This window comes from Mesoplodon bidens, assembly GCF_964165515.1.
Source record: "Mesoplodon bidens genome assembly, chromosome: 10".
In the NCBI taxonomy this organism is placed as follows: Eukaryota; Metazoa; Chordata; class Mammalia; order Artiodactyla; family Ziphiidae; genus Mesoplodon; species Mesoplodon bidens.
The window spans coordinates 54,081,513-54,107,558 of NC_138172.1; the positions used below are offsets into that span (position 1 = coordinate 54,081,513).

Consider the following 26,046-nt stretch of genomic DNA (forward strand, 5'->3'; position numbering starts at 1 on the left):
AGTTGGGAATTTCCACAGAAGTCAAGTTATTCAGAATATTAGTTATGGTTCTCTGTTTTCACAGAACACAGAATGACTCTTGCTCACTAGAAGGGGGAGTTGACTGGAAGGATTTGGGAGAACTCACAGAATTCGAGAGAGAGCTAAATAATGAGGCCTTGGAAAAGACAGGAGCCAAGGCAACTCTCGAGATCTGGAATGCTTGAGACTTGGAGATCCCATGAAAGGGGAAAACCATAACTGACAGTGCTGCCGAGACTGTGTCCTGGGGGGAAGAGTGGTTCCAGTTGGGATGCCGATTAGGCCAAAAATTCCCCAAGCAAACAAGCAAACTCAAAATGGACGTTCTCCCTACTCATCCTCAAATCTCAGAAAACACAGGAGTCACTGATAAAGCAACAAGTCAAATGTAATGTTTCACAACTATATGTAGGCAAGAAACTAAATGAAAAGTCAGAGAGGGTACAGAGCCCAGATGGCAGAGGGGGAAATGCCAGCAGAAATGGTGACGCTGGGGGGCAGTGGCCAGTGAAGGAGGGGGCAGACATGGTGAGAGCAGCTCCTGGGGAGCACGGTGCTGATAAGCGAGATGAAAGGACATCGTCCGTAGCCACGTTCTCCAGCCCGGGCTGGAATTTACTCTATGCGTATGCCAGTCCAGTTTTCTCATAGAGCCTGGCTGCATTCAAGTCCCTGTAAGCTGAAGTAGTACCCATCAGTTCATAAGGTGTAGAGGGGGGATGATGGCTGGGGGTGGCTTCAGGGACTCCCTTCTAAGAAGCTTGTCCTCTCAGAATGGATGGTGTTGATGGACCCGGCTCTTTTGTTAAAGCGCATGCCTTGGTGTTTCCACAGAATCGGAGTCCTTTGACTGACATCCCAGATGCTAACACAACAGGGTCTCATAAAATAAAACCCAGGGGAATGGGAACATGTCACCGAAATGTTCTGTGTTCATCCATGCTTTGCAAGAGAGGAGCTGATGTATGGATACACAAAATTACCTTTTCCTATCTTATTCTGTCACCTTTCATCCAAAGATCATTTTAGAACATAGACTTACTGGAGGATAGAAAACTATACAGTCCATATACAGTTGTAGGGCTCATTAGAAAGACACAGGATTCCTGACTTCAAGTTTGCAGTAATAATATTGTAGGCGAGAAGTCAAAATAAATATAACCCCCCATCCTGTCTATTATCTAGTCCATGTCCTCCCTCTCCCTGGCCTGGATTATTGCCATCATGTCTCCCCAACTTGAACTCTTGATTTCCCACCTAAACTCGACACTGGTACCCACTTCATCTTTCTAAAGCACTCCTCTTATCCCATCAGAAGTTCTCAATGGCTCCCTATTGCCTACCAAGTAACATACACATTTCTCAGTCTCCAGTGAGGTTCCTGCAAGATTGGTGCCCATGTCACCTCTCAGCAGTCAGTCACTTCTCCCATTTACAGACCCTGCCCCTTGGACAAACAGAAGTACTTGAGGTTTCCTGGACACAGACACACACACACACATTTTTTTGCCTAGTTCAGTTTCCTTTTTGGTTATGAACATCCTTGCCATAATCTTTGTTTCTACCCCATCATAACCAATTTCTACAAATCAGTCAAAAATCTTGATTCTCCATCACACATTGACCCGACTGCCCTTTTCCAGTGGTCCCTGTGTCAGCATAAGGCCCTGTCATCTAAGAGTCTTTTGTCTTCTTGACCCCCTGCACCCACTTCATCAGCAAGTCCTCTTGGCTTTACCACCAAAATTTCCCAGATTGCAATGCTTTTCCTATGTCTTCTGGATCAAAGCCACCATTCTCTGTTGCCCGGACTTCTATAATAGCCTCCTAAGCAATCTCCCTGTTTCCACATCTGCCCTCAGACAGTCCATCGTCTACAAGGTACCAGAGAAATCTGTTAGAAATGTAAACCACATCATGTTACTCCTTTGTTTAAAATCTTTAAGTGGCTTCCTGTTGCTTTTAGAATAAAACACCTTACCTAACCTGCTCCCCGTCTGTCTTTCCAAAGCTCAGTCTATTCCTCCTTCCCCTTGTCCTCACACTGGGCTACACTGATGTCTTTCTATTCCTTTAAAAGGACAATTTATAGATTATTTGCATTTTTTGTTCCTTCTTTCTGGACTATTCTCTTTTCATGTCTTTTTACATCTGGAACCTTCTCATTTGCATCTAATCCAAATGTTTCTTCTTCAGAAATACTTTCCCCGATCAGATCTGAAATACCTCCTTATCTTCATCCTATCAAGTCATTCAGGTAATTTCCTTTAGAGCATTTATTAGAGTCTGCAGTTATTTTAATTATTTATCTGTTTGCCTTTTTATTAACTGTCTCTCCCATCAATCCCAAGTAAATGTAAATTTGTGTCTTCTTTTTCATGGCTCAGCTTCCAATGCCTCACACAGTGTTCTGAACATAACAGGCACTAAGTAAGTGTTTGCTGAATGGTTGAATGAAGGACCATCTTAAATATCATCTAAGAGGACTTTCTGCTTCTCACAGTCAGAAGCCCTCCTCTGGAATTTCAGTGTGTGCTTTGTCTGACCTTAAGTATCATGCTTTATACCTTCTGGATGGGATTCTAGGTATTCATAAACGTGTCTAATTTTCCTTATTGGACTTTGAGGTCACTGTCTGTGTGTCTGATCCATCTTTGAGTCTCCCACAGTGCCTACCCCAGTGTCTTATGCATAGCAGGTATTCAGTAAATATTTTGGGAAGTATAAATGAAAGAAGTATTAACTCACTGTGTATTTCAACTAAAGAGAGTTTAACCCCCAAAATGAGACTGAGTGATTTAAATTTTCTTTTTTTTTTTTTTGCCTTTGGGTGCCCATCTCTAGCTGACTAAAGTTATGAGCATAGTTTTGCCATTTTCTCCTGTGACTTCATATTTAGGGGCTGTACTGTGGACATGGTTTGGTCTCTTAAGTCAGGTCTATGATTCTACCAGTCACAGAGCTAGATTCAGACACTCAGTCCCTGTACTTGTTGCTACTACCCACACCTTCAGAGCTTCTGTGGCCGCTGCTTTGTATTATTGTTATTTCTTAATATTTTTTTATTTCCTATAGTCTTCTTCCTTGTAGACTGCTCTTAGTTACCCTGACATTGGCGTGTTGTTTCTAAGACAACAAAAATGACTTAAAATGGTTGTGAAATTCAAAAGGGATGCAAACAATGTATAAGTCTTACAGGACCAGGTACATTGCCTAAATTAGGTGTGCACTTTTTTGAGCTTATAAGAGACACCTGACTTGGAAAACTCCAGAACAGAGGAATGTCTCTTCAACTTTTGTTCAGCTCTATTTTTCTTCTCCCTGGCCCCCTGGATATTGTCTTTGAAGACTTTTAGCAACTTGAGAGCAGAGATTCTGTGTTTTTTAATTTCTGTATTCCCAGGCACCAGGCTGGTGCTTGGTACATGGTAGGCCCTTATTAATTTATTAATTAATACTATCCTCTTTTCCCAAGTTTTGCTTCTCATTCCTATCTTGGACTGGCCTACTGGGCTCTCCAGATCCTGACCCTCAGCTTTCCCTGGGGCCCCAATGTCTTTGGCACAAGTTTTCTGAAGAGTTCCTTGACCTCCCCACTAGATACCTGGATTCACTTTTGATCCATTGTTCCACTTTCCATCCTTTGGAAGCAAGAGTTATTTTCCTAGTGCTGTTTTGCTCTTAACAATTAAAGAATCTCATATGGGAAGCTTGGATCTTATTGGCAGACCTTCTGACAAAGACCTAAGACTATTGATTCTAAACTTTACCTGGGCCAGCAGTGTAACGTGGGTGCTGGAAGAGAGTTCATGTAGACTTAGCCACAGTAAAGGTCCCCATTCACTGTGTCCTGTACTCTACTCCTGGCAGTTGGCTCTTCATCTTGCACGTACAGCCACATTCAACCCTCCCAATGACTCAGTGCAATAGGCATGGCTATTTTCTCTGTTGGCCAGATAAGAAATCTGGGTCACATGGAAGTTAAGTAACATGGGTAAGATCACAGCAACACGGTTAGAATTGGGGCCAAGATCTGCCTGGTTTCAAAGCTTAAGCTTTGGAATCAACTAGGATGCTAATAGAAGCCTTACTACTGGAATCATGATGACCAGAGAAGGGGAAATACCAATTCACTGTATTTTGAGTTGGTGAGACCACACCTGGAGTATGCCTCATTTTGTAAGATAGAAATAAACTGACCCAGACTAACAACCATGGTCTATCAGATCCATGGAAGAAACTGGAACAGTTTTAACTGGCAAAATAAGAGATTTAGATGAGAGTTGATAAAGGTCTTCACATGTTTGGATTAGAGTCCCATGGAAGAGAAATTAGACTTGCTTTCTCTACCCATCTAGTGTAAAAGCCTGAAGAAATGACACAAATGCATATTGAGTCACTGTAGGAGAAGCTTTGTGACCACTCCCAGCTGTTTGTCATGGACTTGCTACTTTAAGATGAGGTTTTAAAATTATAACTTTGTGATGAGGTTTTAAAATTATTATTATTATTTCTTACTGCAGATATTTAAAGAGAAGACAGGTCTTCCAATTCAGAAGTCTTCTCTGATATCTCAACTTCTCCTATAACCCTAAGCCTTAACCCTAAATGTCTACATTGCTTACATTCAAAACATTTTATTGGTATCCTTCTCATGGCACTTGACACCCTTTATCTTCTATTGCATTATTCAGACTCTGAGGCTCTCAATTACTGAGGACAGGAACTGAGTGTAATTCATCTTGCTGTCATTACTAACTCCCTAACACTGCCTTGCAAACTGTAGATGCCCATAGAGCAGTATCTCATTGCTCCTTTGTAGAACTTCAATATATTACATTATTTACCCCAGTTTCACTACTTACCAGCTCTGTGACCCTGGGCAAGCCAATTAAACCCTCTGTGTCTCAGCTTCCTCAACTATAAAACTGAGTAACTAAGTGGAAATTTTGTGACAATTAAATTTGCTAAATCTATAAAATTTTTAGAACAGAGCCTACCCCACATGTCTTTTATTCTTGTAAATTTTCAGCACCTAACTCCCCAAAGAGAGACTTTGAGATCCTCAAGGAGATGATCCAATTCCTGTCTTTAGCCCCCACCTGCTGTGTGGCACATGGTAGGTGAATAACACATTTGTTGAAATGAAAACATAATTATTAAAGGATAAGAGGGAAGCCAGGCGAATGAAGATGTTAAGATTCTGGAAACATCTTAGAGGTCAACCAGAGCAGTGGTCCCTAAACCCACCTGCAATGTTAGTATATTTCAGTACTGTTAGCATAAGTGAGAGTGCAGCCAGCCCAGCACTTTCCTCAGATTATCTCCTATTTTATAGATGAGGAAACTGAAGCACAGAGAGGATGTATTATTCCAGGATCAAAGAACCTGAGTGACTAGAACTCAGCTCTCCTGTTGTATCAGCCACTGGGTTGGGGAGGGGATTTGGGGGACTGTATGAAAGGGCTAGATAAGATGACCTCCAAGATAACAATACATTCAGCCAGTCAGTCCTCAGAGAGTTGCTGAGTGCCTACGAATGCCAACAGCTGAACGGTTTTCTGGAATGTCCAGAAAATTGAGGCATGGATCCCTTCTGTAGGCGTTTACAATCTGGTGCAAGAAATAAAACCTCTACACAGATAACCACAGTGCAAGGTGGAAAGTGACAAGGTGGGAAGTCTGGACAGCTGCCCACCCCATGTGGACTGAACTGCTTGGCTATTGCCAGAAGTTCAACTCTCTTCATAAGGACAATCCCTTCCCACTGAGCCTTCGTCTTCCCATTCTTCCAGGGGATAACTCACCAGCCACTTTAGAGTTCATTACCTTGGGCATCTGATTACTCTGAGATCTCCCTTTCTACTGTCATTGCTTACTGTCACATGTATTTACTCCTGTTTGTTTATGTATTTAATAGTCTTGACTGCCTACTACTATTAACTTACACTTACTGAGTTAGCTAATATTTCTAACATTTATTGAGTGCCCACTACACACCAGGCATTGTTTTAGGTCTTCATCTGTATTAATTCATTTACTCATATGTCAACGAAAGAGGCCACGACTGAATCTCTGAAACAATATTTGAAGCTGAATTTATTGTTTGTTCAGCAAGGCAGAGCTGTGCATCTCTTTAAACAAAACAGAAGTTGAGCTTATATAGATAGGGGTTTGGAAAGTATGGAGTTGAGGAATTGGTGGAAATTCAGAAGTCGGAGTGTTTCAGGATTGACTGGCTTCCACGCTTTGAATTGTGGTTTCTGGAATGAGATTTGTTATGGACTGACCTTCAGAAGTCATATGACTACAAAAAAGGGAAGGAGGGAAAAGAGAGAGTAGGAGTGGCCTTGGTGAAAAGAACGGCTCAGGGAGGAAAGTGAGAGCCTCTCACCAACTGTTTCTTTTGATAACCCGGACTGCAAACTCAGTTTTGCCTTGTTGACCCTGTTCTCCAGGTCCTTCTTGCAGCCCCTGCTGCCCCTTCTCTAGCCCATGAATGGAGTTCCATGTCTGCCCTATTCCTACCAAATGTGTTTCCTCCTCGGTTAGGGCTGGCAACCTGCGATGGCACCTCAGAGGAAGGGACATGATCACTGGATGGTGGAGGGAACCAGGTCCCAGGCTTTTTTAATTTAATAGCCAACAAATGTTTATGGAACTCCTACAAACTGCCAGGCACATTCTGGGTGCTGTGGAACAGACACAAGCTCATGTTCCCATAGAGCAAAACCTCTGTTGCAGAGACAATATTTAAACAAGTAAATTAATAAGAATTGTATGTCACTGCTCTTGAGTCAAATAAAGCAGAGAAAGAAGGTGGGGGAGGGGAGTGGTGCAGTGTGAAATGGGGTCGTCGGGGACACCTCTCTGAGAAACTGGTGTTTAAGGAAAGAGTAGAGGAAGAGTGAAGAGGTGAAAGTGGGTGAAACGTGGTGACCTTTGAGGGCAGGAATAAGAGATGAGGTTTGAGTTCCAAGAGATAATGGGGGAGGAGTTCATTTAAAGCCTTAGAGGTCATTATTAGGACTTCGACTTTTAATTTGATGAGTTAAGGGGTCATTGAATGGTTTGAATAGAGGAGTCATCATGTGATCTGGCATCTTTTCAAAGACACGTAGGAGCTACTATGTTGAGAATTATCTACACGGTACCTAGGGCAGGGTGGCAGCTGGGGGTTAGTTGGAAGGCTAACCCCAAGTGTTTGATGGTGATAAGGGAGGGGGGAATGAAGAGCAGACAGATTCTGGGTATATTCTTCATGGAACACTCCTCCCATTGAACAATTTCATTATTTACCGCTATCAACTCTAGCAGTTACATGGGAGGTCCTGGGTGTGCATCCCCAGAAGATCACAGTTTGACTGACTGTTCAGTCTCCAGAGGGTCTTTTCCAGTTGGACAAATGTACTGGGGAAAGAGTGACATGATCACATCTGGTAATAGAAATAAAACATATCTATCAAGAAAAGACGCATACTCTATACCCAATTCTATTTAGTTTTTTTAAAGTAGTATCTTCTCCTATATAATTGTTTGAATTATGGGGGATTTCTGTAATTGATGGCTGTGGAGAAACAGACAATTTTAATTTCAATTTCTGTGCTATTCTGGTTTCAAGTGGGTGTTTGACATTTTTTAATGTGTGTGTGAGAGAGAGAGAGAGAGAAACTTTGAGAGGCCTACAGAGTGGTTGCTATTCCCTGGGCAATAAAAACCTGAAATCCTACTAATGAGGTTAGAAAAAAATCGAACTTTTTCCATGTGCTTAATAATAGCACTGCCCACTTACATAACCAGGGTTCCCTGAATAATTGCCCTCTTTTCCAATTGATTTTTACGACCTAAAATTTGGGGAGAGGAAAGTGCCTTTAGGTGTAGAGCATTTCCATCCAAAAGCTCAACTTCAGGGCTTCACCAGTTGTCCTAAACCATGTTAAATACATCTTTTCAAGTGAAAGATAAGTGAAAGTGAAGGATGGAACTGAAATTCATCGTGGGAGCTCTGGATGGTTTACCCTTGAGTGTGAGGATAAAAGATCGATCCTTTGCTACAGATTCTATCTTTCTCAAATTAGGGAATCTTCTGGTGACATTTTTATCTGTCTTCGTGGACACCACTTGAGTTTGCCAGTCATAGAATTAAAGGGTTTAGAAAACCACGGAATTATACCAAGCATGTAACTGCGAGGAGAAGATGGGCTCCAGGGCATAATAACTGTTAATACAGTTAGAACCCTCAATAAGTATAAAAATGTTTGAAATACATACAGACCGTCAGCATATTTAAGGTGTATTTACAAAGAATAAGTGAGGTGCTGTGCTAGCTGAGGCGCTGAAAAATACTTTTAAAAATTGTTTCTGTAAATTTCCACAACTCAGTGAACATGTACATTATAAGGAGGAAAGAGATAGTGATCAGAAAAAGAGAACACAATTGAGTCAGAGCTTGAGGCAGATATTGGTGGAATATCTGGATTAAGTTGCCAGAATTATTTTGGAGGAGGGCTATTTTGGGTAGGCAGTAAACTTTATTCTCAGATATAGATTTCCATGTTGACTTTTAACCTTTATTCACTGACTGGCAACTGTCCAGTCCTGAAAATGTCCTGCTCCATCCTTCTGCCTAAATTGCAAGTTTGAAAAGTTTAAAGGTGTTAAGTGTGGGTTTACAGGAATTGTGACACAGCTCACGTTCTTTTCTCCTTCTCCCAGTAGGAAATGGCCGAGTGGGTTTAACGAGGGGTTTCATAGACAAGGCAGAAGGGCATTTAATCACAGGCTTAAAACATAAAGTTAAGAGAAAAGGCATGTTGACATTACTTCTTCTTCTTTAGGAATGACTTATGAAAAGGAAATGTATGGTCATACTTAAATTACAAGAGAGTGTGTGCCCACGAAATAGACATGGGCTTGTGTTTACAAAGATCTTTTTTTTTTTTTTTTTTTTTGCGGTACGCGGGCCTCTCACTGTCGTGGCCTCTCCCACTGCGGAGCACAGGCTCCGGACGAGCAGGCTCAGCGGCCACGGCTCACGGGCCCAGCCGCTCCGCGGCACGCGGGATCCTCCCGGACCGGGGCACGAACCCGTGTCCCCTGCATCGGCAGGCGGACTCCCAACCACTGCGCCACCAGGGCAGCCCTACAAAGATCTTTTTGTACATGTGTCTGAAAGATGTTTGTATGAGTGAGTAAAATGGGTTGAATTTATGTTGCTTGAGCTCCTCCACGCTCCCTGATGCTAAACAAGATGCTGCAGGAATGGAAAATGGAACTTTCTTTCTTTAACTCTGTCATGCCATTGGGCACCATAAGAAGCTGTCAGCTTCAATGCCTCAAATGTATTAAAAGAAGGTATGCCCTTTGAAGGTGGGACGGTGAGCCATTTCCCCTGTGTTTTGTTCTGTGCTCGAATTAGACTATCTCTCAAACACGGTTTGACTGTGTGCTTCCAGGAGATATCGATCCACAAGAGATGGTTCCCAGCAGGAAGAACACTGTTTTCGTGGATGGAGTCATACTGAATGGCCCCACAACAGATGCAAAAGCAGGAGAAAAATTTGTCGAAGAGGCCTGTAGACTAATAATGGAAAAGGTGGTTTTGAAGGCTACAGACATCAATGAGAAGGTAAATATAAAAACCTATAAGGAACCCTAAGAATGGGAAAGAGAGGTTTTAACCAAACCTGTATGGCTAGATGTAAGGGAAATGGGAATCATGCTTTCGTTTCCTCTATACCTTTGTTTCAAGGGGATGCCCAGATACCAAAGTTTGTATCTACTCCCCACCCCATCCCCGCCTCCAGAACCCCACCCAGTCTCTGTTTTTCTGGGAGGGTTGACTTTTACTTTGCCACGCAGCATGTGTCAGGAAATTGGCTGAGACCCAGAGTTTAACCAGGTAAGGCTGTGAAGCACAGGATGAAGCTTTCTGCCCCAGATAACAATATAGATTATAAACCACCCAATGATCTGATTTCTACACTCTCCAAAGCACACTCTGCTTTCCATTTTCTTGTGCATATTCTTTATGTTAGTAGGAAAAACCAAGCAGAAGGTAGAAAAAGTGTGAAAAGTTTAAAAATTTATCTGAGGGTCTTTACCAGGACCTTGTCTGAGCTCAGACTAGAAATCTTGGGTTGTTAAGTCTGACTTCTGACTGGTACCAATGACTGGTTCTAGGTTTCAAATTCAGACTCAAATTCAGATGTAAATTGATATTGGAATTACCACTAATAACATCTATTCTTAACAGTACTTACTACATGCCAGGTGATATTCTAAAAACTATTCCATACGTATTTGTGTATTTAATCCATGTGTTTCTGTATTTAATCATTAAAGACCCCTAAGATGCAGGTAGTATTTATTAACTCCATTTTAGAGATGAGGGAAAAAATGTGGCACAAGAGTCAAGTATGTTGCCCCAAAGCACATGCTAGCAAGTCTCAGAGCTGGTACTAAACTCCAGGCAGGCTGGCTTCAGAGTTTGTGCTTTTTCTTTTTCTTTTTTTTTGTGTGTGTGTGTGTGTTACGCGGGCCTCTTACTGTTGTGGCCTCTCCCGTTGCGGAGCACAGACTCCGGACGTGCAGGCTCAGCAACCAAGGCTCACGGGCCCAGCTGCTCTGCAGCATGTGGGATCCTCCCGGACCAGGGCAAGAACCCGTGTCCCCTGCATAGGCACGCAGACTCTCAACCACTGTGCCACCAGGGAAGCCCAGAGTTTGTGCTTTTAATGATTCCTCCATACATCTCTTAAAATCTCAAAATTAACCTCTACACATTGATCACCTTTCATACTGGAATCAGATTATCAGGAAATAGAAGGAGAGATTTTCATTTCAATTTTATCAGGAGAAATAAATGTCATTTAAAAAAATGATTTTGAATGTGAAGTGGTATGCTGAATTTTTGGTAACATGCATTTGGGAAAACTAATAGGAAAATTGGTCGAAATGACCCATGATCTTGGAATGGTTAAATTCAAGGCAAAGTCACTGGAGGTGTTTCCTGATATGTACTTATAATTGCATATCTTCCTGTTTTCTTTGTACTTGGGGAATATTTTGGACCTGCTTTACTTTGGAGTAAACTACTCCCCTGGAACTTTTTTTATATTGGCCTTTATTCAGTCATTAAATATTAACTGAGTGTTAGCTAAGGGTAAAGCATTACATTTGGGCCTGGGGAATATAAAGAAAAGTAAGAAAAAGGTTCAGCTTTGAACAGAATTTTAATCTAATTGGGAGAACAAGTTTTTGTTGGGATAGAGAACAGGGGATCCCAATAAGAATGTGATAAATGCTGCGTGATTCGGGCAGACTTTGGGGATTTCACTGAGGAGCGGGCACCTTGAACTTTGATGCAGAGTCTGAAGGTGAAGTAAGGTTTTGATGGACAGAGAAAGTCAGCACAGGTGTGTTGAAGAAAGTGGGAGGTAAATGATAGAGAGTTGTAATAGGATAAGGTATTTAATACACTAAGAGGACCCTTCACCTAGAAAGAAGGGCTCATACAGGGCCCTAATGGGAGGTAGGATGAGAAGGGTAGGCTTAAGATCCTAAGTTGTCCATTAAGCAACCCCAAGCCCATTGCAGTATAGTAGACGTGCATCCATGTGAAGCTGGATTGAAAGTTATGTTGAGGTTGGGAGAGGGAGGTGAGGATTTTATGCTGCTGACTTAGCCTACTTGGTCAAAGATTCAACAAGTCCCCTTTCAAAGGTGACCTGAGGATAGGATGGGTCCCCACACTTAGATGATTATTACTAGTGCCCTCTTTGATAGACACTTTTTCTCAGCCACCTTTTTTGTTTTTAATTGAGCTGTAATTTACATTTAGTCAAGTGTATTCCTTTTGGTGTGCAGTTCTATGAGTTTTGACAAGTCATGTAACCATGAACAGAATTAAGATACAGATTAAGATCCATCACCCCCCATATTTCCCCATGCCCCTCCATAGTCAACCTCTCCCCACACCTCTAGCCCCTGGTAATCACCGATCTGTGGGTTTTTTTTTTTTTTGTCCTTATGGTTTTTGCCTTTTCCGAAGGTAAGGTAGATGGAATCATATCACAAGTAGCCTTTGGAGTCTTGCTATTTTCTTTCAGCAGAATGTGCTGGAGATTCATCCACATTACATGAACCCACAGTCCTTCCTTTTGATGGGCTCAGCCCATTTGATTTACTTCTGCCCATTATGGTTCTAAGCTGAGAGTTTGATTTCATACCTCTTGCACGACTTGGTATTTCCTCCTGCTTTCCCCAGCCTCCCACATCCTGGTCTTTACTCCCTGGAGGCCCCCCGTCTCTCTCCTCCCCTCCACAGCGAAACTTTTTAAAGATTGTCAATACTGCCCCCCTCCCTCTACTTCCTCACCTCCTACATCCTCACTTCACTCAATCTGGCCTCCACTCCCACCTCCCTCAGTCAAATGCTCTTGCCAAGGACACCTCCTTGTTGATAAATCCCAGGAGCACTTCTCAGGCTTTGTCTAAGTTGGCTTCTCAGCAGGATTTGATAGTGATGAGCATCTTCTCCTTAAAACATTCTTTTTCCTTGTTTTAGTAGCATCAGGATTTGACAGTGATGACCATCTCCTCCTTCAAGCATCCTTCTTCCTTTGTTTAGTAGCACAAAACTCTTCTGGGATTCTCCCTGCCTCCCTGGCTTGTCCTCCACCTCACAACTGAGCCCCTCTCCCTTTGCCCATTTGTTAAGCGTTGGCACCACCCAGGTGAGGCCCTGCACCTTCCCCTCTTACTGTAGGTTCCCTCTGAGCTGTGTCACCTGTGTCATCTTATAATGGATGCCTGGAACTCTGTTCCTGATCTTTTACAAGAGCTTCAGACCAACTGCTACACCCCTTTTGGGTGTCCTGAAGGTGCCTTGGACTAAGTGTGCCCCCAAATCATCATCCCCACCCCACCCCATCCACCATCAACCCGTGTGCAAGCTGGAAACCTCAGGATGGCCTTTGGCTCATTGCTCTCCCTCATCCTTAATTTGCTACTGCTTTCCGAGTTCTATTGATGGCACATTTTCAAAATCTCCAGATATGCTTCATTCCTAAAGCAGCTAGCCTCTTCCAGACTACTACCTTCTCTTGCCTGGTTTATTAGAATAACCTCTTATTTCCAATTTTATTTGGACTCTCCATATAGCAACCAAAGCTATTGTCTAAAACACAAATATGATCACATAATCCCCCTGTCCAAAGCATAACAGTTTTTTTAGAGCCATGTTCAAACTCTGTAACATGCCACACAAAGCCTGTCACAATCTGAGCCTTGTTTATCTCTTCATTCATTCATTCATTCATTCAGCACATCTTTGTTGATAACCTCTTGTTATGGCAGGCTCTGTTAGTTACTTGGGATCGGTGAGCAAACTGACTGACATGTCTGCTCTCATGGAGACTGTGTAGGATATCATAAATGAATTACGCAGCACGCTGGAAGGTGACAGGTGCTATGGAAGAAGGAAGAGAAGAAACAGTTGGGGGGAATTGCTAGAGATGGGGTAATGTGCAGCCTGAGATTTTAAATAAGGACTCAGGATTGCTGTCATTGAGAAAGTGACATTTGAGAAGGGTCTTGGATGAAGTGAGGAAGTTAGTGTTGAGGATATTTGCGGGGGCGGGCATTCCAGGCTGAGGGCAAAGACCCAAAGGTGGGAATGTGCCTGGTCTTTTAAGAAACAGAAAGGAGTCCAGGTTGTGGGGACAGAGTCAGCTGGGAGGAAAGCAGTGCCACCAGGGAAGGAGGTTGTACAGGATCATTTTAGGTCATTATAAGGACTTAGACTTTTACTTTGAAAGAATGAGGAGCCATCAGAGGTGTTTGAGCAGAGGGGTGACCGTGGCTCATATACAAGAGGAGCATTCTGGATTCTGGCTGCCTGGTTGAGAGTAGATTGTATGGGGCCAGGGGACAAGCAGAGAGACAAATTAGGAGTTATGCCGGGAGCCAAGCTTCACTTCTCCCTCCCTCCCCCAGGCTCTGCATTCAAGCCACACCAATGGACTTCACTCTTCAGAAGGGCTGTGGGTGCCCTTATATCTCAGCTTTGCTTGTGCTGTTCCTCCCACCTAGAAGGCCCCTTGCATGACCCCATCCCTTAATCTTTGCTTGGTTCACCCCACTCTTATTTTATGTCACAACTTAGATATCAGTTCCTCCAGGACGTCTTCCCAAATGTAAGATGGGATCCCTCCTTTGTTCCAACAACATCTGCTTTACCATCATAGCTCTGGTCACAGGGAACTATGGTTGCAGGTTAAATCTCTCTCTCTCCCACTTGTCTGGAAGCTTCTCAAGGGCAGGGGGCCACGCTTCTGACATCCTCTCCACACCTGGCTCTAGCGGGTGCCCAGTTAACCGTGCCATTGCCGAATCTCTAGGTCTGTGAGTGGCGGCCCCCTGAACAGCTGAAACAGCTCCTCGACTTGGAGCTGAGGGACACAGGAGAGCCACACCACCGGCTGTTGGAACTCTGCCAGGACGTCATACGCTACAGCGTCAAGACCAGTAAGAACTTCACTGACTCCCTTGATCCGTGCCTCTAACACGTTCTTCCATTTTCTTAAGCCTGTATTTACCTCATAGTAAAGGCGACTAGGGCACTGTTTATGGGATGAGAAAGCTGGATCAAAAATAGTGGTTCTGTTGTTTTGACAATGGTCCATCTAATCCGTAAAATAGATTTGTCAAGGCCAAAGATAGATTGATAGAAAAACTGATGGTGTTAGTGGTCATATGTAAATATTATCTGCTCTTCAGCAATCCTCATCCTCCTGATAAGTAGCAGTATCATGACTGCTACTTATCATTTCTTTTGTTGGTCCAAACTGATTAACAGTATTTTTTTTTTTTTTTTGGCGGTACACGGGCCTCTCACTGCTGTGGCCTCTCCCGTTGTGGAGCACAGGCTCCGGACGCGCAGGCCCAGCGGCCATGGCTCACGGGCCCAGCCACTCTGTGGCATGTGGGATCCTCCCGGACCGAGGCACGAACCCGTGTCCCCCGCATCAGCAGGCGGACTCTCAACCACTGCGCCACCAGGGAAGCCCTGATAAACAGTATTTTGATTTTAGAAGTTGTTAAGGGATTTTAAATCGTGATCGCCCAGAATATGGCCCCCCGAAATGTTCAAGAGGGTGACTTTACTACAAACAGGGATAGATTTATTTGTAAAGTACTCTTGGCAGTTGGCAAGTACCAAATTATTTGATCAAATCTAGCAGGATCAAAAGATAAAAACCTTTCAGAAGGTATAAGAAAATGAATGTATGGTGAGTTTTTGCTCTGTTAGTTTCACAATAATGCTTAACCACTGTGATCTTTTGTAAATGCAGTAACATGATATTTGTCTTGTGCTTAAGTCCTATTCCAATTGACTGTTAGTATCCTATATACCCAGTGAATAAGTGTCAGAAGTAGAAGAATAACTTTCCAAAATATGCATTTCTCAGTGTTATATAAAGGTAATCTAGTGCTTAAGACCATACAGGCATTATGCTTTGTGAGTTCTGACACTGAAACTAAATTTAGTGGAAAGAACATAATAAAATCCTGGCTAAAAATAATTGGTTTATATTCCCTTGGGAAAGTCTGATGTATGTATCAAAAAACCAGTTAGCATTTCAAAAGCAGAGATACATATCTCATTATTACAGTGCATGTCGGAAGTGTAGAATGACATTTAATGCAGTAGATTTTTCAGTTTACTGGATACTTTCCATAAAGTTACCATGGAAATCAATCATAAATTAACGCGGAACTAAAAAAAAATCTTATTAAAATTACTTGTAGCAATGTCTGGTTTCCCTTGCCAGATTAGAGGAAGTTTGCCACGTTTTATATGAAAAGACATTTTCTTCTGAGACTCTTGTTTTTCATTGAACTGGTTTTAAGAGAAAAAAACCCCAAAACCAAATGCGGTGAGTTGCAATGAGAGGTCACTAACTAAAATGATTCCCAAATACCCAAATTTAGAAATAGGCCTCCTGCCTCTTTATTCTTTGTCACACTGGGCTTCCTATGATTGAGAATGTCAAGCCAGCCGTTAGCCGGGGGTTTGGTGTGAATATTCACACTGTGTAAAGCCAAGAACCTTTATGAGACCTTTTATGGGAGGGAAAAAAATAGAAAGTTGGAACTGAAGTTTTTCGAGCCTTAAAGGCAACTGCCTTTGAAGTGCATTGAATCAGAAAGTTTATGTAAGCTGCATGATGAGTCACATCTTACTCCATCAACACGATGCCAGTTGCACTTATAAAAAATGGTCCAATCTGAAAAATTAAAAGGCCACTCACTGCCAGGAGCCTGAAGTGAACCCTGTTGGTGAGTGAAATGTGTTTAAATTAGGGAAATTAACATCGATATTTTTAGAAGGTAAAGGTAGCAGCAGGCTTTGATATGTGGACAAACTGCTCAAATAATCCATTTCTTAGGGTTCTGGTTTGGGTCTGAGTTGTATTTAAAAAGAAACAGGTAAAGCAAAGCTCTCAAAAGAGTGCTCGAGTTTTGCTTAGAAACATATTGTTCAGTAGACAGGGCTATGAAATGGGTCTTCAACATTTGTTTCCCTTGTACATGACAATATTTTATTTATTTATTTTTAATATTTTTTTATTTTTTTGCGTTACGCGGGCCTCTCACTGTTGTGGCCTGTCCCGTTGTGGAGCACAGCTCCAGATGCGCAGGCTCCACGGCCATGGCTCATGGGCCCAGCCACTCTGCGGCATGTGGGATCTTCCCGGACCGGGGCACGAACCCGTATCCCCTGCATCGGCAGGCGGACTGTCAACCAGTACACCACCAGGGAAGGCCCATGACAATATTTTAAATGCTTTTTTTTAATTGAGGTATAATTTACATTCAGGAAAGTGGAAAACCTCAGGTGCTCAGCTCAGTGAATTTGTACATATCTGCATGTAAGCGACCATCACCCAGAGCAAGATATACACCATTCCTGGGACTCCAGAGGCTCCCTCAAGCCCCTTCCTAATCAATATCTCCTTGCCAAAGGTACCCAGGATTCTAGACAGAGATGTCTCCACAGATCAGCTTTGCCCCATATTGAACGTCATATAAGTGGAATCATGCATTGTATACTCCTTGTATCGAGCTGCTTACATTGTCTGAGGGATTCACTTATGTTATTCTGTGTCGATAGTTTTCTTTCTTTTTTACTGCTGTGTAGATTAATATTGTGTTTCAATTTACAGACCATCCAAGATTTTTCAACCAGTTATATGCTGGACTTGATTATTACTCCTTGGTGGCCAGATTTATGACAGAAGCATTAAACCCAAGTGTGTGAGTACCTTTAAGTGGAATTTTACAAGGAATATGGATTAGAGATTTTGTTAAGTAGGTGAAGTTTTATTTCATGAACTTCTGTTTAATGGTTTCATTTGTGCAGTGTCATCATAAATAATGAATAGTCTTATGACACTTTGCAGTATTCAAAGGACCGTTTGATCTGATAGCAGTACTGTGAGATGGGTAAGGCGGGAATTATCTCCACTTAACAGATGAGAAAATTGATTAGGAACTCACTCCTGCGTGAAAAGCCATGTCTGTGCTAAGGTGCTGGAGAGATACTTTGTGTAAAAACAGACCTCCGCTTTACCTCCATGAAGCAAATCATCTAGTGATATAGAGATGCATGCAAATTAATCAAAATGATCTGCACAAATTAATGTATTATTTTCAAATGAAGGAGAGGTGCATGATGCTATAAATATAAATGGGACAAATTTTCCTTGTTGGGCACTGAGGGAAGTCTTCTCTGAGGAAGTGACAGCTAAGTGCTGAAGAATGAATGAAAGTTAACTAGGTGAAAAGAGGAGGGATGGGTTCCAGAGGGAACAGCATGTTCAAAGACTCTATGACAAAAGACAGCATGACATGTGCTATGAACCGAAAAGTCAGGGTGGGTGTAGCTGAGAAAGTTATAGGGGGTGTCATGGAGGACAAGATTGGAGCCAGACATGCAGGGCCCAGTGGGCCACATTTATGAGTTATTCTAAATACAATGAAAAGCCATTGAAGGTTTCCACATCACTAGGTGACATTTGCTTAGTAAAAAGGTCACTGGAAATACGGAGAGTGGATTGGAGGAGACCCATTAGGATGGCATTGCCTTGGTCAGGTAAGAGATGATAGTTGCTTGGATTTAGACAGAAGTGGTAGGAACAGAGGGGAAAAATGTGTTTGGAAGATAAAACAGAAAGGACTGGATAATATACTGCATCTTGGAAATGGGAACAAGAGGGAGGTTTATAAGATGATGCCTGGGTTTCTGGCTTTAATAGCTGGGTTGTTGGTCATGTCACTCACTGAGATAAGAAGCACTGGAGGAGGGGCCAATTTTCAAGTATATGGTGAAAAGGGCAAGAGCAGTAATTCAGTTTTCAATTGTGAACATTTGCATTTGCAGTAACTTTGAAATATTTAAGAGTATACCCTTGGTGAGTTGAGATTATATATGGGCCTGAAATTCTGATATTTATATGGAAGTTATAAATTTAGGTGTTACTGGCGAATGATGGTAATTTCAGTAGTGGGCATGGATGAGATTCCTAAAGTCAGGGATTCTCAACTCTTTCTGCTCTTTAGAATCAACCTAGGAACCTGGTTAATATTAAGACCTGGGTCCCAACCCAGACCAATTAAATCTGAATTTCTGTCTGTGTGTCCCGGGCACTGATACATTTTCATAGCCCAACAAGTGATTTTAATGAGCAGGATGGAGACATTTTAAATAAAAACAAACCAGGAGATGGAGAAGCACTGCCTGCAGGACAGCATAGAGTGAGGAGAGAAGACGGCTCGGGCCTGGGCCTTGAGGGCATCTGATATTTCATGGTTGGGAGGAGGAGAATAAGCCTACAGTGGAGAGAGAAGAAGGAGAAAATCCACTGGGAAGACCTGGGAGCCAAGGAGGAGAGTGTGTCCAGAGTCATATATTGTTGAGCGGAGTATTTAACTAAGACAAAGACTAAAAATGTCCCCTGGATTAACAACATGGATGTCATTGGTGACTTCAGTTACAGAATTTTTCGTGGAATAATTCAAGACAATACCAGATACCAGGTTACAATGGGTAGAAGAGTTAAGTGGTAGACAAGATAGTGAAATTACACAATTCTGTGAACCTCTCCTTTTAAGTCCTGGGATCTTTCTAACTCCTCATCTGGGTTCTTTTACTGAAATATTTAGAGGCTTTTGAAGTATTAAATTGCTGCTAAGCTGAGTAGTCCACTCAAAATCTCACGAAGCCACAAGTGCATTCTGTATTGTCCTCTCCTCCACCTTCAGGCCAATTTCCAGGTTTACGATTGAGCTAGTTTTCAAAGACAAGTTTAATAGTATTTTTTTCTTACTAAAAAGTGAATGATTATTTCACTTTTATTTGTAGGTACACATACACATATATACTTTTTTCATACCTTCGATATGTGTAAAGTGGTTTCCTAGCATGGTTGAAACTAGAAGCTAAATTGTTTGAAAAATGAGGTAACTTCTGTAGAGTGCTTGGCAGGTAGGGAGGTGATAACACAGTAGGTGTTCTTTTTTCCTTTTTTTTTTTTTTGCCTCTTTACCAAAGTTTTTTTTCCTTCTGATGTTAACATAATTGCATTAAATTCCGTGACTATGAATTTAAATGTGTCTGCTTAACTTACATATTTAGAGTACATATTTATTCAGATTCAATTTAAGGTAATCACCCAATTGTTCGAGAAGGAGATTATACATATTAGTCACCCTCCAGTTATCTGGAGAAAGAAAGAAATGTTATAAAATTACATGATAACTGTTTCAGGCTGGATTCCTGGGCAGCTGCCCTAGATGGAGCTTAGTGAGTAGGATGTTTATTAAGGGAAACCCTTGGGGTCAACAGGGTTTGAGGGAGGGGAAGGGAGGGGAAGGAAGCAAGAGTGGGCAGAGATAGGAGTCAAGCCACTGTGTAGGCTCTAAGACCACCTCGGCTGACCCCACAGACGTCTCTGGAGCTACCCTGGCCCTTCAGTGTGGTCTGGAGCTGGGCCCCCAAGGCCAGGCCCAGTTGTACCTCCAGCTGGACCAGGCATCGGGTGTGGACCACCACAGGACATCCCTAAAGGGGCTAACTTAGCAATGCTGTCTAATGACAGCGTTCCAGCCCAGAGCCTCAAACCTTCATGACAGGGATCCGGGTAGCGCTGTGTAGTAAAATCATCACATCATAAGAGATGTCCACAGTGCTCTTGCCATTTGTAAAAACCCAGGAGTGTGGTGGAGGAATCCCAAGTTCTAAAGCTGACTGCTAGGGTACTTCATGGTAGTAACCTAATAAACCTGGCTACCATGAAAATGGTTTTTCTTTAACCACCATCCAAAACAGCATCCAAAGAGCTAAACGGCTGCTGTTCATGGCTAATACAAAGAATCCAGGTGCACTGCTTTGATCTCTCCCGATGGAATTGAAGGTTTCCTCTAAATTAAGACTGCGAAGTAGCTAGTATCCTTAAAGCCACCAGCTACTGACATTTATCTAACCATGCCCAGTGCTGTCATAGACTGTGTATTTCTCTGTTTCCGATGGATTCATTTCCGAAGACTCTACCCACACTTCAACAGCCACTTGGTTTAATAAAACTCTATGTGCATTTCTTGGGACTCCAAAGGGATGGTTTGACTCTAGTCATAGAAGTGAAGTGTTTTTTATATCTATCTAGTTATACGTATGAGGTGTCCCCAGTGTTTCTGTTAGTGGAAGAAGCGGTTCTGAAGAAAATGATTGAATTTATTGGCTGGAAAGAAGGGGATGGAATATTTAACCCAGGTAAGTACAATTAGTTATTGCCTCCATTAAAGCATCCACAATTTTATTCATGCCTTATTTGAGGAACAACTCCCCACAGACTTCCACATTACAAAAACTTGGATATTAATCATGCCACTTGGGGAGAATCGAGCCTTGTGCCTTTCTCCAGAGTGATGATATTTTGCATAAATGCTACAGAAGTGACATACATGCTAACAAATGAGATGTCTACAATTTTGGATTTATATCCAACACAAATGAATTTATCTGCTGCTGGGAGTTAGGAAGGGCTGTCATACGTTTTCAAGTTTATCAATTAATTTTACTTGAGAAGTTTCCTGAATCATATTTTGTTTCTCCTACAGTCCTTCTTTGGAACCAGGGAGGAGCATGTATTGTCATTTTATTGATTAGAGACAGACAGAAAGAATATTATTAACTATGGAGACCTGGGTACTGGCCCTAAGTCCATAGATGGAAACTCTTAGTTTAGAAAAGCTCTGGAATGAGAGAATAGACCAAAACTTCTGGAACTGGAGATGAGGAAGTGTGTAAGAGTAATGGGACTTGGGGGGGGTGCTCCCTTGATTTTGACAGTAATTTGTCATTAGGCTGGTGCACCCGCAGCCATCCATGCCTCCCACCATAGCCAGCACTTGGGGAACAATGACATCATGCTATACATGTTTCTGTTTTTGTTTTTGCAGGTGGTTCAGTGTCCAATATGTATGCCATGAACTTAGCCAGATACAAGTACTGTCCTGATATTAAAGAAAAGGGGCTGTCTGGCTTGCCAAGATTAATCCTTTTCACATCGGCAGAGGTAAAGAACAAATTATTTTTGATATGAGATACAGATTTTCTGAGAACGAATACACCATGAAGAGGGCTTGTTTGTTTGGGTTCTCCCGATGTGCTTTTATCCCATCCATGTGTGAGTCACGTGCCTGCGTACAACGTTGTATTCATTCCAAAAGAAATTCTGATCGGTTTGATATTGTAAGCCCTGGCCACCCAATTTTGTACATCACCTGTATTTAAAATTTATAGTCTGTAACATTTTCTTAGAGAAAAGAGAACACTGAATTTGAAAGTGCCACCTCTTTCTGTGAATCTCTGAGTGTCTTATTTATGAGAACTTAGATGATTGCTACTGATGTCAGGTATGTCTTCTACTCCCACTTCCTTGTGAAATTGATTGCTTTGAATGGCTAACACAAGGGCTCTTCAAGAGGAAAGGGAGGTATTCAGTAACAATGAACATCATGCGCACGCACGCACGCGCACACACACACGCACAGTTGGATGTTGCCACAATCCCCTGTCTCACTGTGCTCCCCACTGAAGTAGGAGGTCCAGTTGTGGATGAGCGCATTGGCTTTCAGCTAGGCTGCCTGGATTCAATTCCTGTCTCCACTACTTACTATCTGAGTAACCTTGAGTTAGTTGACTAACTCCTCTCTGCCTCAGCTTCCTAATTTATAAAAATGAGTGTATCAGTTAGCTCTAATATCTAACAGATTACTCCAAAACCCAGTGGCATAGGACTATAGCCAGATATTATTTCCCTCGAGTTTGGAGATAGCTGGGCAGTGCTGCTGTTCTTGGCTGGGCTTGGCTGGCGAGTGGCTGATCTGGGAGTGGCTGGGCTGGGATGACCCCAGTGACGCTCCGCGTGTCTCTCCTCCGCCAGCAGGCTAGTCCAGGTGTGTTGTCATGGCAGTGGTGCAGGTAAAAAACAGCATGGACACACACTGGGCCTCCTGAGTCCTGGGCTCAGAACTGGCACACTGTCGTTTCTCCCTCATTTTCTTGGTAAAATAAGTTGTATATAGGAACCTAGATCCAAGAAGTGGGAAAATAGATTTCACCTTTTAAGGAGACTCTGCAAAGCCACCAGGAAAAGGGATTGGATGCAGGGAGCAGTGAACAGTCTGGGGCCATTAAAGCAGCCCAGTGGCGACATGAGCTTAGTAGGCACTGATTGATTAGTGGGTTATTGCAAAGATTGAATGAGTCAGAGCATGTAAAGTAGCATCTGGCACATGCTAGATAGACAAAAACATTAGCTATTAGTAGTAATAAGAGGAGGAGAATGACCCAGCAATAATAATGCGGAGCACAGCTCATATGCAGTCTTACTTAGAAGGGATACTTTTTTTGTTTTTCTTTTTGTGATTGCAGTGGGGGCCTCTGGGGTTCCATCCCACCACAGCTTCTTCCCCATGTCCCCTCCTGTACCTTCTGCAACAATCCTAGGTCTCCTGTCAAACACGTGAGGTGGGCAAAATCTTAAAATTCTCTGTTAATTCCAGCTGGACTTTCCTGTATGTTACTTTCTTTCAAGAGCAAGTTACTTTATTATGGCAAAAGTATAAATGGTGCAGGAACCTGACCACCCCCGCGTGTTCCCCCTGCCCTGCCTGAGTTCTGGTTAGTTCAGTGCTAAGGGCAAAGTGGGCATTGAGTTGGGGGCAGCTGGGAGGAGTCATCTAGTCTGAGATTCTGACCTCAGCTCCCCAGGCCCTTCCTCATGAGTTGTTCATTCTGTAGCAAGAGAAGAATGCTTGGGAATGTGAACATCTGGGGAAAATGCTTGGTTATTTGGAATGATTATGCCCTGGGAAACTTTGGTTCCAACCCTCGGGTTCCAATCCTTGGTATTTCAGTTGGAGGAACCCTAGTGTATCAGAAATGCAGAGTCCCTCTGCATTAGAATTGCTATTTCCACGCCTTGGAAAGCTGATTAAATAGGGGCCCTGCTATCAGTGCAGTGCTTTTACTTTTGCCTTTTTCGTTCTCCATTTGGTTTAAAATGTACCAGAGTTCTTTTCTGGGATAATTGCTCCAGAAAGAGGGAAGAATTTCTATGGAAGCCTAAAATAGAGATTATGCCTGGGAAAGATCAGTAACAGGTGTAGCTGGCAAGTTGCGAATGAAAAGAAATTGAAAAGTGAACCCAGAACTAAGTATTTTTGAAAATCTCCGGTGGCGATATACATGCAAAAAGAGGTAAAATATATGCCTTGGTTAACAGACCAGCAGAGGATGGAGCCAGAAAACCAAGCTAGATGTGTGTCTTAGTTTGCTCAGACTACTCTAGCAAAATATAGTGGGTGACCTAAACAACAGACATCTGTTTCTCACAGTTCTGGAGGCTGGGATGTCCATGATCAAGGTGCTGGTAGGTCTGGTGTCTGGGGAGAACCTGCTTCCTGGCGAGTGAACCTCTGTGCTCACATGGCCTTGCCTCCGTCCAGGCTCATGGTCAGAGTGAGACCTGCCTTCCTCTTCTTACAAGGGCACTCATCCCATCAGAGTCTCGCCCTGGAGACCATCACATTGGGGGGCAGGGATTAAACACACACAGGTTTTGAGGGGACTCAAACATTCAGTCCATAACAGAGTGAACTCCACAGAAAAATTCCATAACTTTGAACACACTGTAGCCTTGAATATATAAATTTTATCCCATCCACCATACTCTTCTTTGTAGCTCCTTCTTTTTCCCTGCTCTGCCAAAGAGACCCAAGTCATAGCATTGGCATTACTTTAATTCATATTTTAGGGACCTCTGTACCACTATTTACAACAAATCCATTTATTACTTAGTTAAAAAAAAAGAATTAAAGAAAGCTGTGTTTCCTAAACCCTATGCTAATCTTTTTGTTAGAGCCCCCTTGTTTTTTTTCAGGCGTTGGCCCATGACCCCCTGGTTATTTTCCCGGATTGTTTTATCAGGTGGTCTTACTTTTCCAGTTTTTATGCAGCCCCAGATGAACCAGGGTAAGTTACTCCATCTCTGCCTTGCACCATCAAATGCAGAATATGTGCACTTGCCACTAAAGGGGATTTTACATACACTTCAGGTGTCCATGGTAATTCAGCTGTTGGTGGAGACCAGGAAGATCACAGCAGAGACCCCTAGACTGTCAGCATATCTAAAGTAGCCTCTCCAGGCCAAGCGGGAACCAAAGAGAAGGGGACTTTTGGAGAAAAGTAATGAAAGGAATAGATTTGTGGCCTGATTAGCAGTTAGATATGAATTCCTTACATTTATAGAAATCTTAGGGTTGTCATTCAAATCATTTTGGGAATTAGCATGAAGGAGTGATTACTGTCTGCCACTAAAAAGTGAGGGAGAGGGGCTTCCCTGGTGGTGCAGTGGTTGAGAGTCCGCCTGCCGATGCAGGGGACGCGGGTTCGTGCCCCGGTCCGGGAAGATCCCACATGCCGCGGAGCGGCTGGGCCCGTGAGCCATGGCCGCTGAGCCTGCGCGTCCGGAGCCTGTGCTCCGCAACGGGAGAGGCCACAACAGTGAGAGGCCTGCGTACTGCAAAAAAAAAAAAGAAAGTGAGGGAGACAAGAAACCCTTTTCACTCCCAGACCAGTGATCAGTTGTCATAGTTCCTTACTAACAGAATCGAGGCTGGGATGAGGCAAGTGAGACGTGTAGAGTCCATGTTTCAAGGTCACGCCTCCTTAAATTTTGCACCTGAGATGCCTGACTCTCTCCATCATGGCCCTGCTCTCTAGGTGAGGCTGCCCTGAGTTTGGATGGCATTGCAGGCATTCACGGGCCAGCAGGTGCTTTGCAGGATGTGCAGAGTGTAAGAGTCCATCTGGATTCCGACTCTGCTTCTTTAGGAATTGAACCAGCTGCATGCTCTTGGAAAAGTCCCTGTACATTCCTTTTCTTTATTTCCTAAGGCATAACATTCATAACCCTGCTCTCCCCACCACCTGAAGCTAATTTGAACTTCAAACTAGTCAGCATCTTAGGACTTCAAGTGTCCAGAACACAGTCCACAGGAGGGGAAAGCAGTGGTTCACTGAGAAACCCAAGGTCACAGATGAAATCCTTGCTGGAACCAGGAAGGAAAACTTCAGTGCAATTCTGTCTTTCCTGTGGGCACTGGCCGTCTTACTTTTATAGAAATGAATACCCACTGAGATTTGTGTGTCTTCTGTGGACGAGTGAAACTCAGGGGGAGATTGGGTCTTAGAAGGACTAACTTCTCTTCTGCCAGTGAAGGGAGTAGGCACCTCTTGTTTCTAAATGCAGCTGTTACTTCTGAACTCCTGCCTTCTAGGGTTTTCCTTCTCTTGAAACTACTCAGTATGTCTGAAGCATTGCTCTCTCTTTTTTTTCCCCTTCCAGGGCTCTTTTCCTCCTCTGATGCTTTCAGATGTTTCGACTTCAGTTT

At 42.9% G+C, this 26,046-nt stretch overlaps 1 protein-coding gene across 1 annotated transcript in view; it reads left to right on the forward strand.

Moving 5' to 3' along the window:
• Positions 1-546: 546 nt before the first annotated feature.
• The window catches only part of GADL1 (glutamate decarboxylase like 1), a gene marked incomplete at both ends in the record, with an annotated part of 171,503 nt that continues 146,003 nt past the window's right edge, over positions 547-26,046 (forward strand). Inside the window, 9 exons of the mRNA XM_081247363.1 lie at positions 547-647; positions 1,884-1,902; positions 2,218-2,278; positions 5,054-5,140; positions 9,477-9,649; positions 14,424-14,550; positions 17,253-17,343; positions 20,751-20,857; positions 21,547-21,662. Of these exons, the coding sequence (XP_081103489.1) occupies positions 547-647; positions 1,884-1,902; positions 2,218-2,278; positions 5,054-5,140; positions 9,477-9,649; positions 14,424-14,550; positions 17,253-17,343; positions 20,751-20,857; positions 21,547-21,662 (882 nt within the window). The remainder of the gene's footprint in view (positions 648-1,883; positions 1,903-2,217; positions 2,279-5,053; positions 5,141-9,476; positions 9,650-14,423; positions 14,551-17,252; positions 17,344-20,750; positions 20,858-21,546; positions 21,663-26,046) is intronic.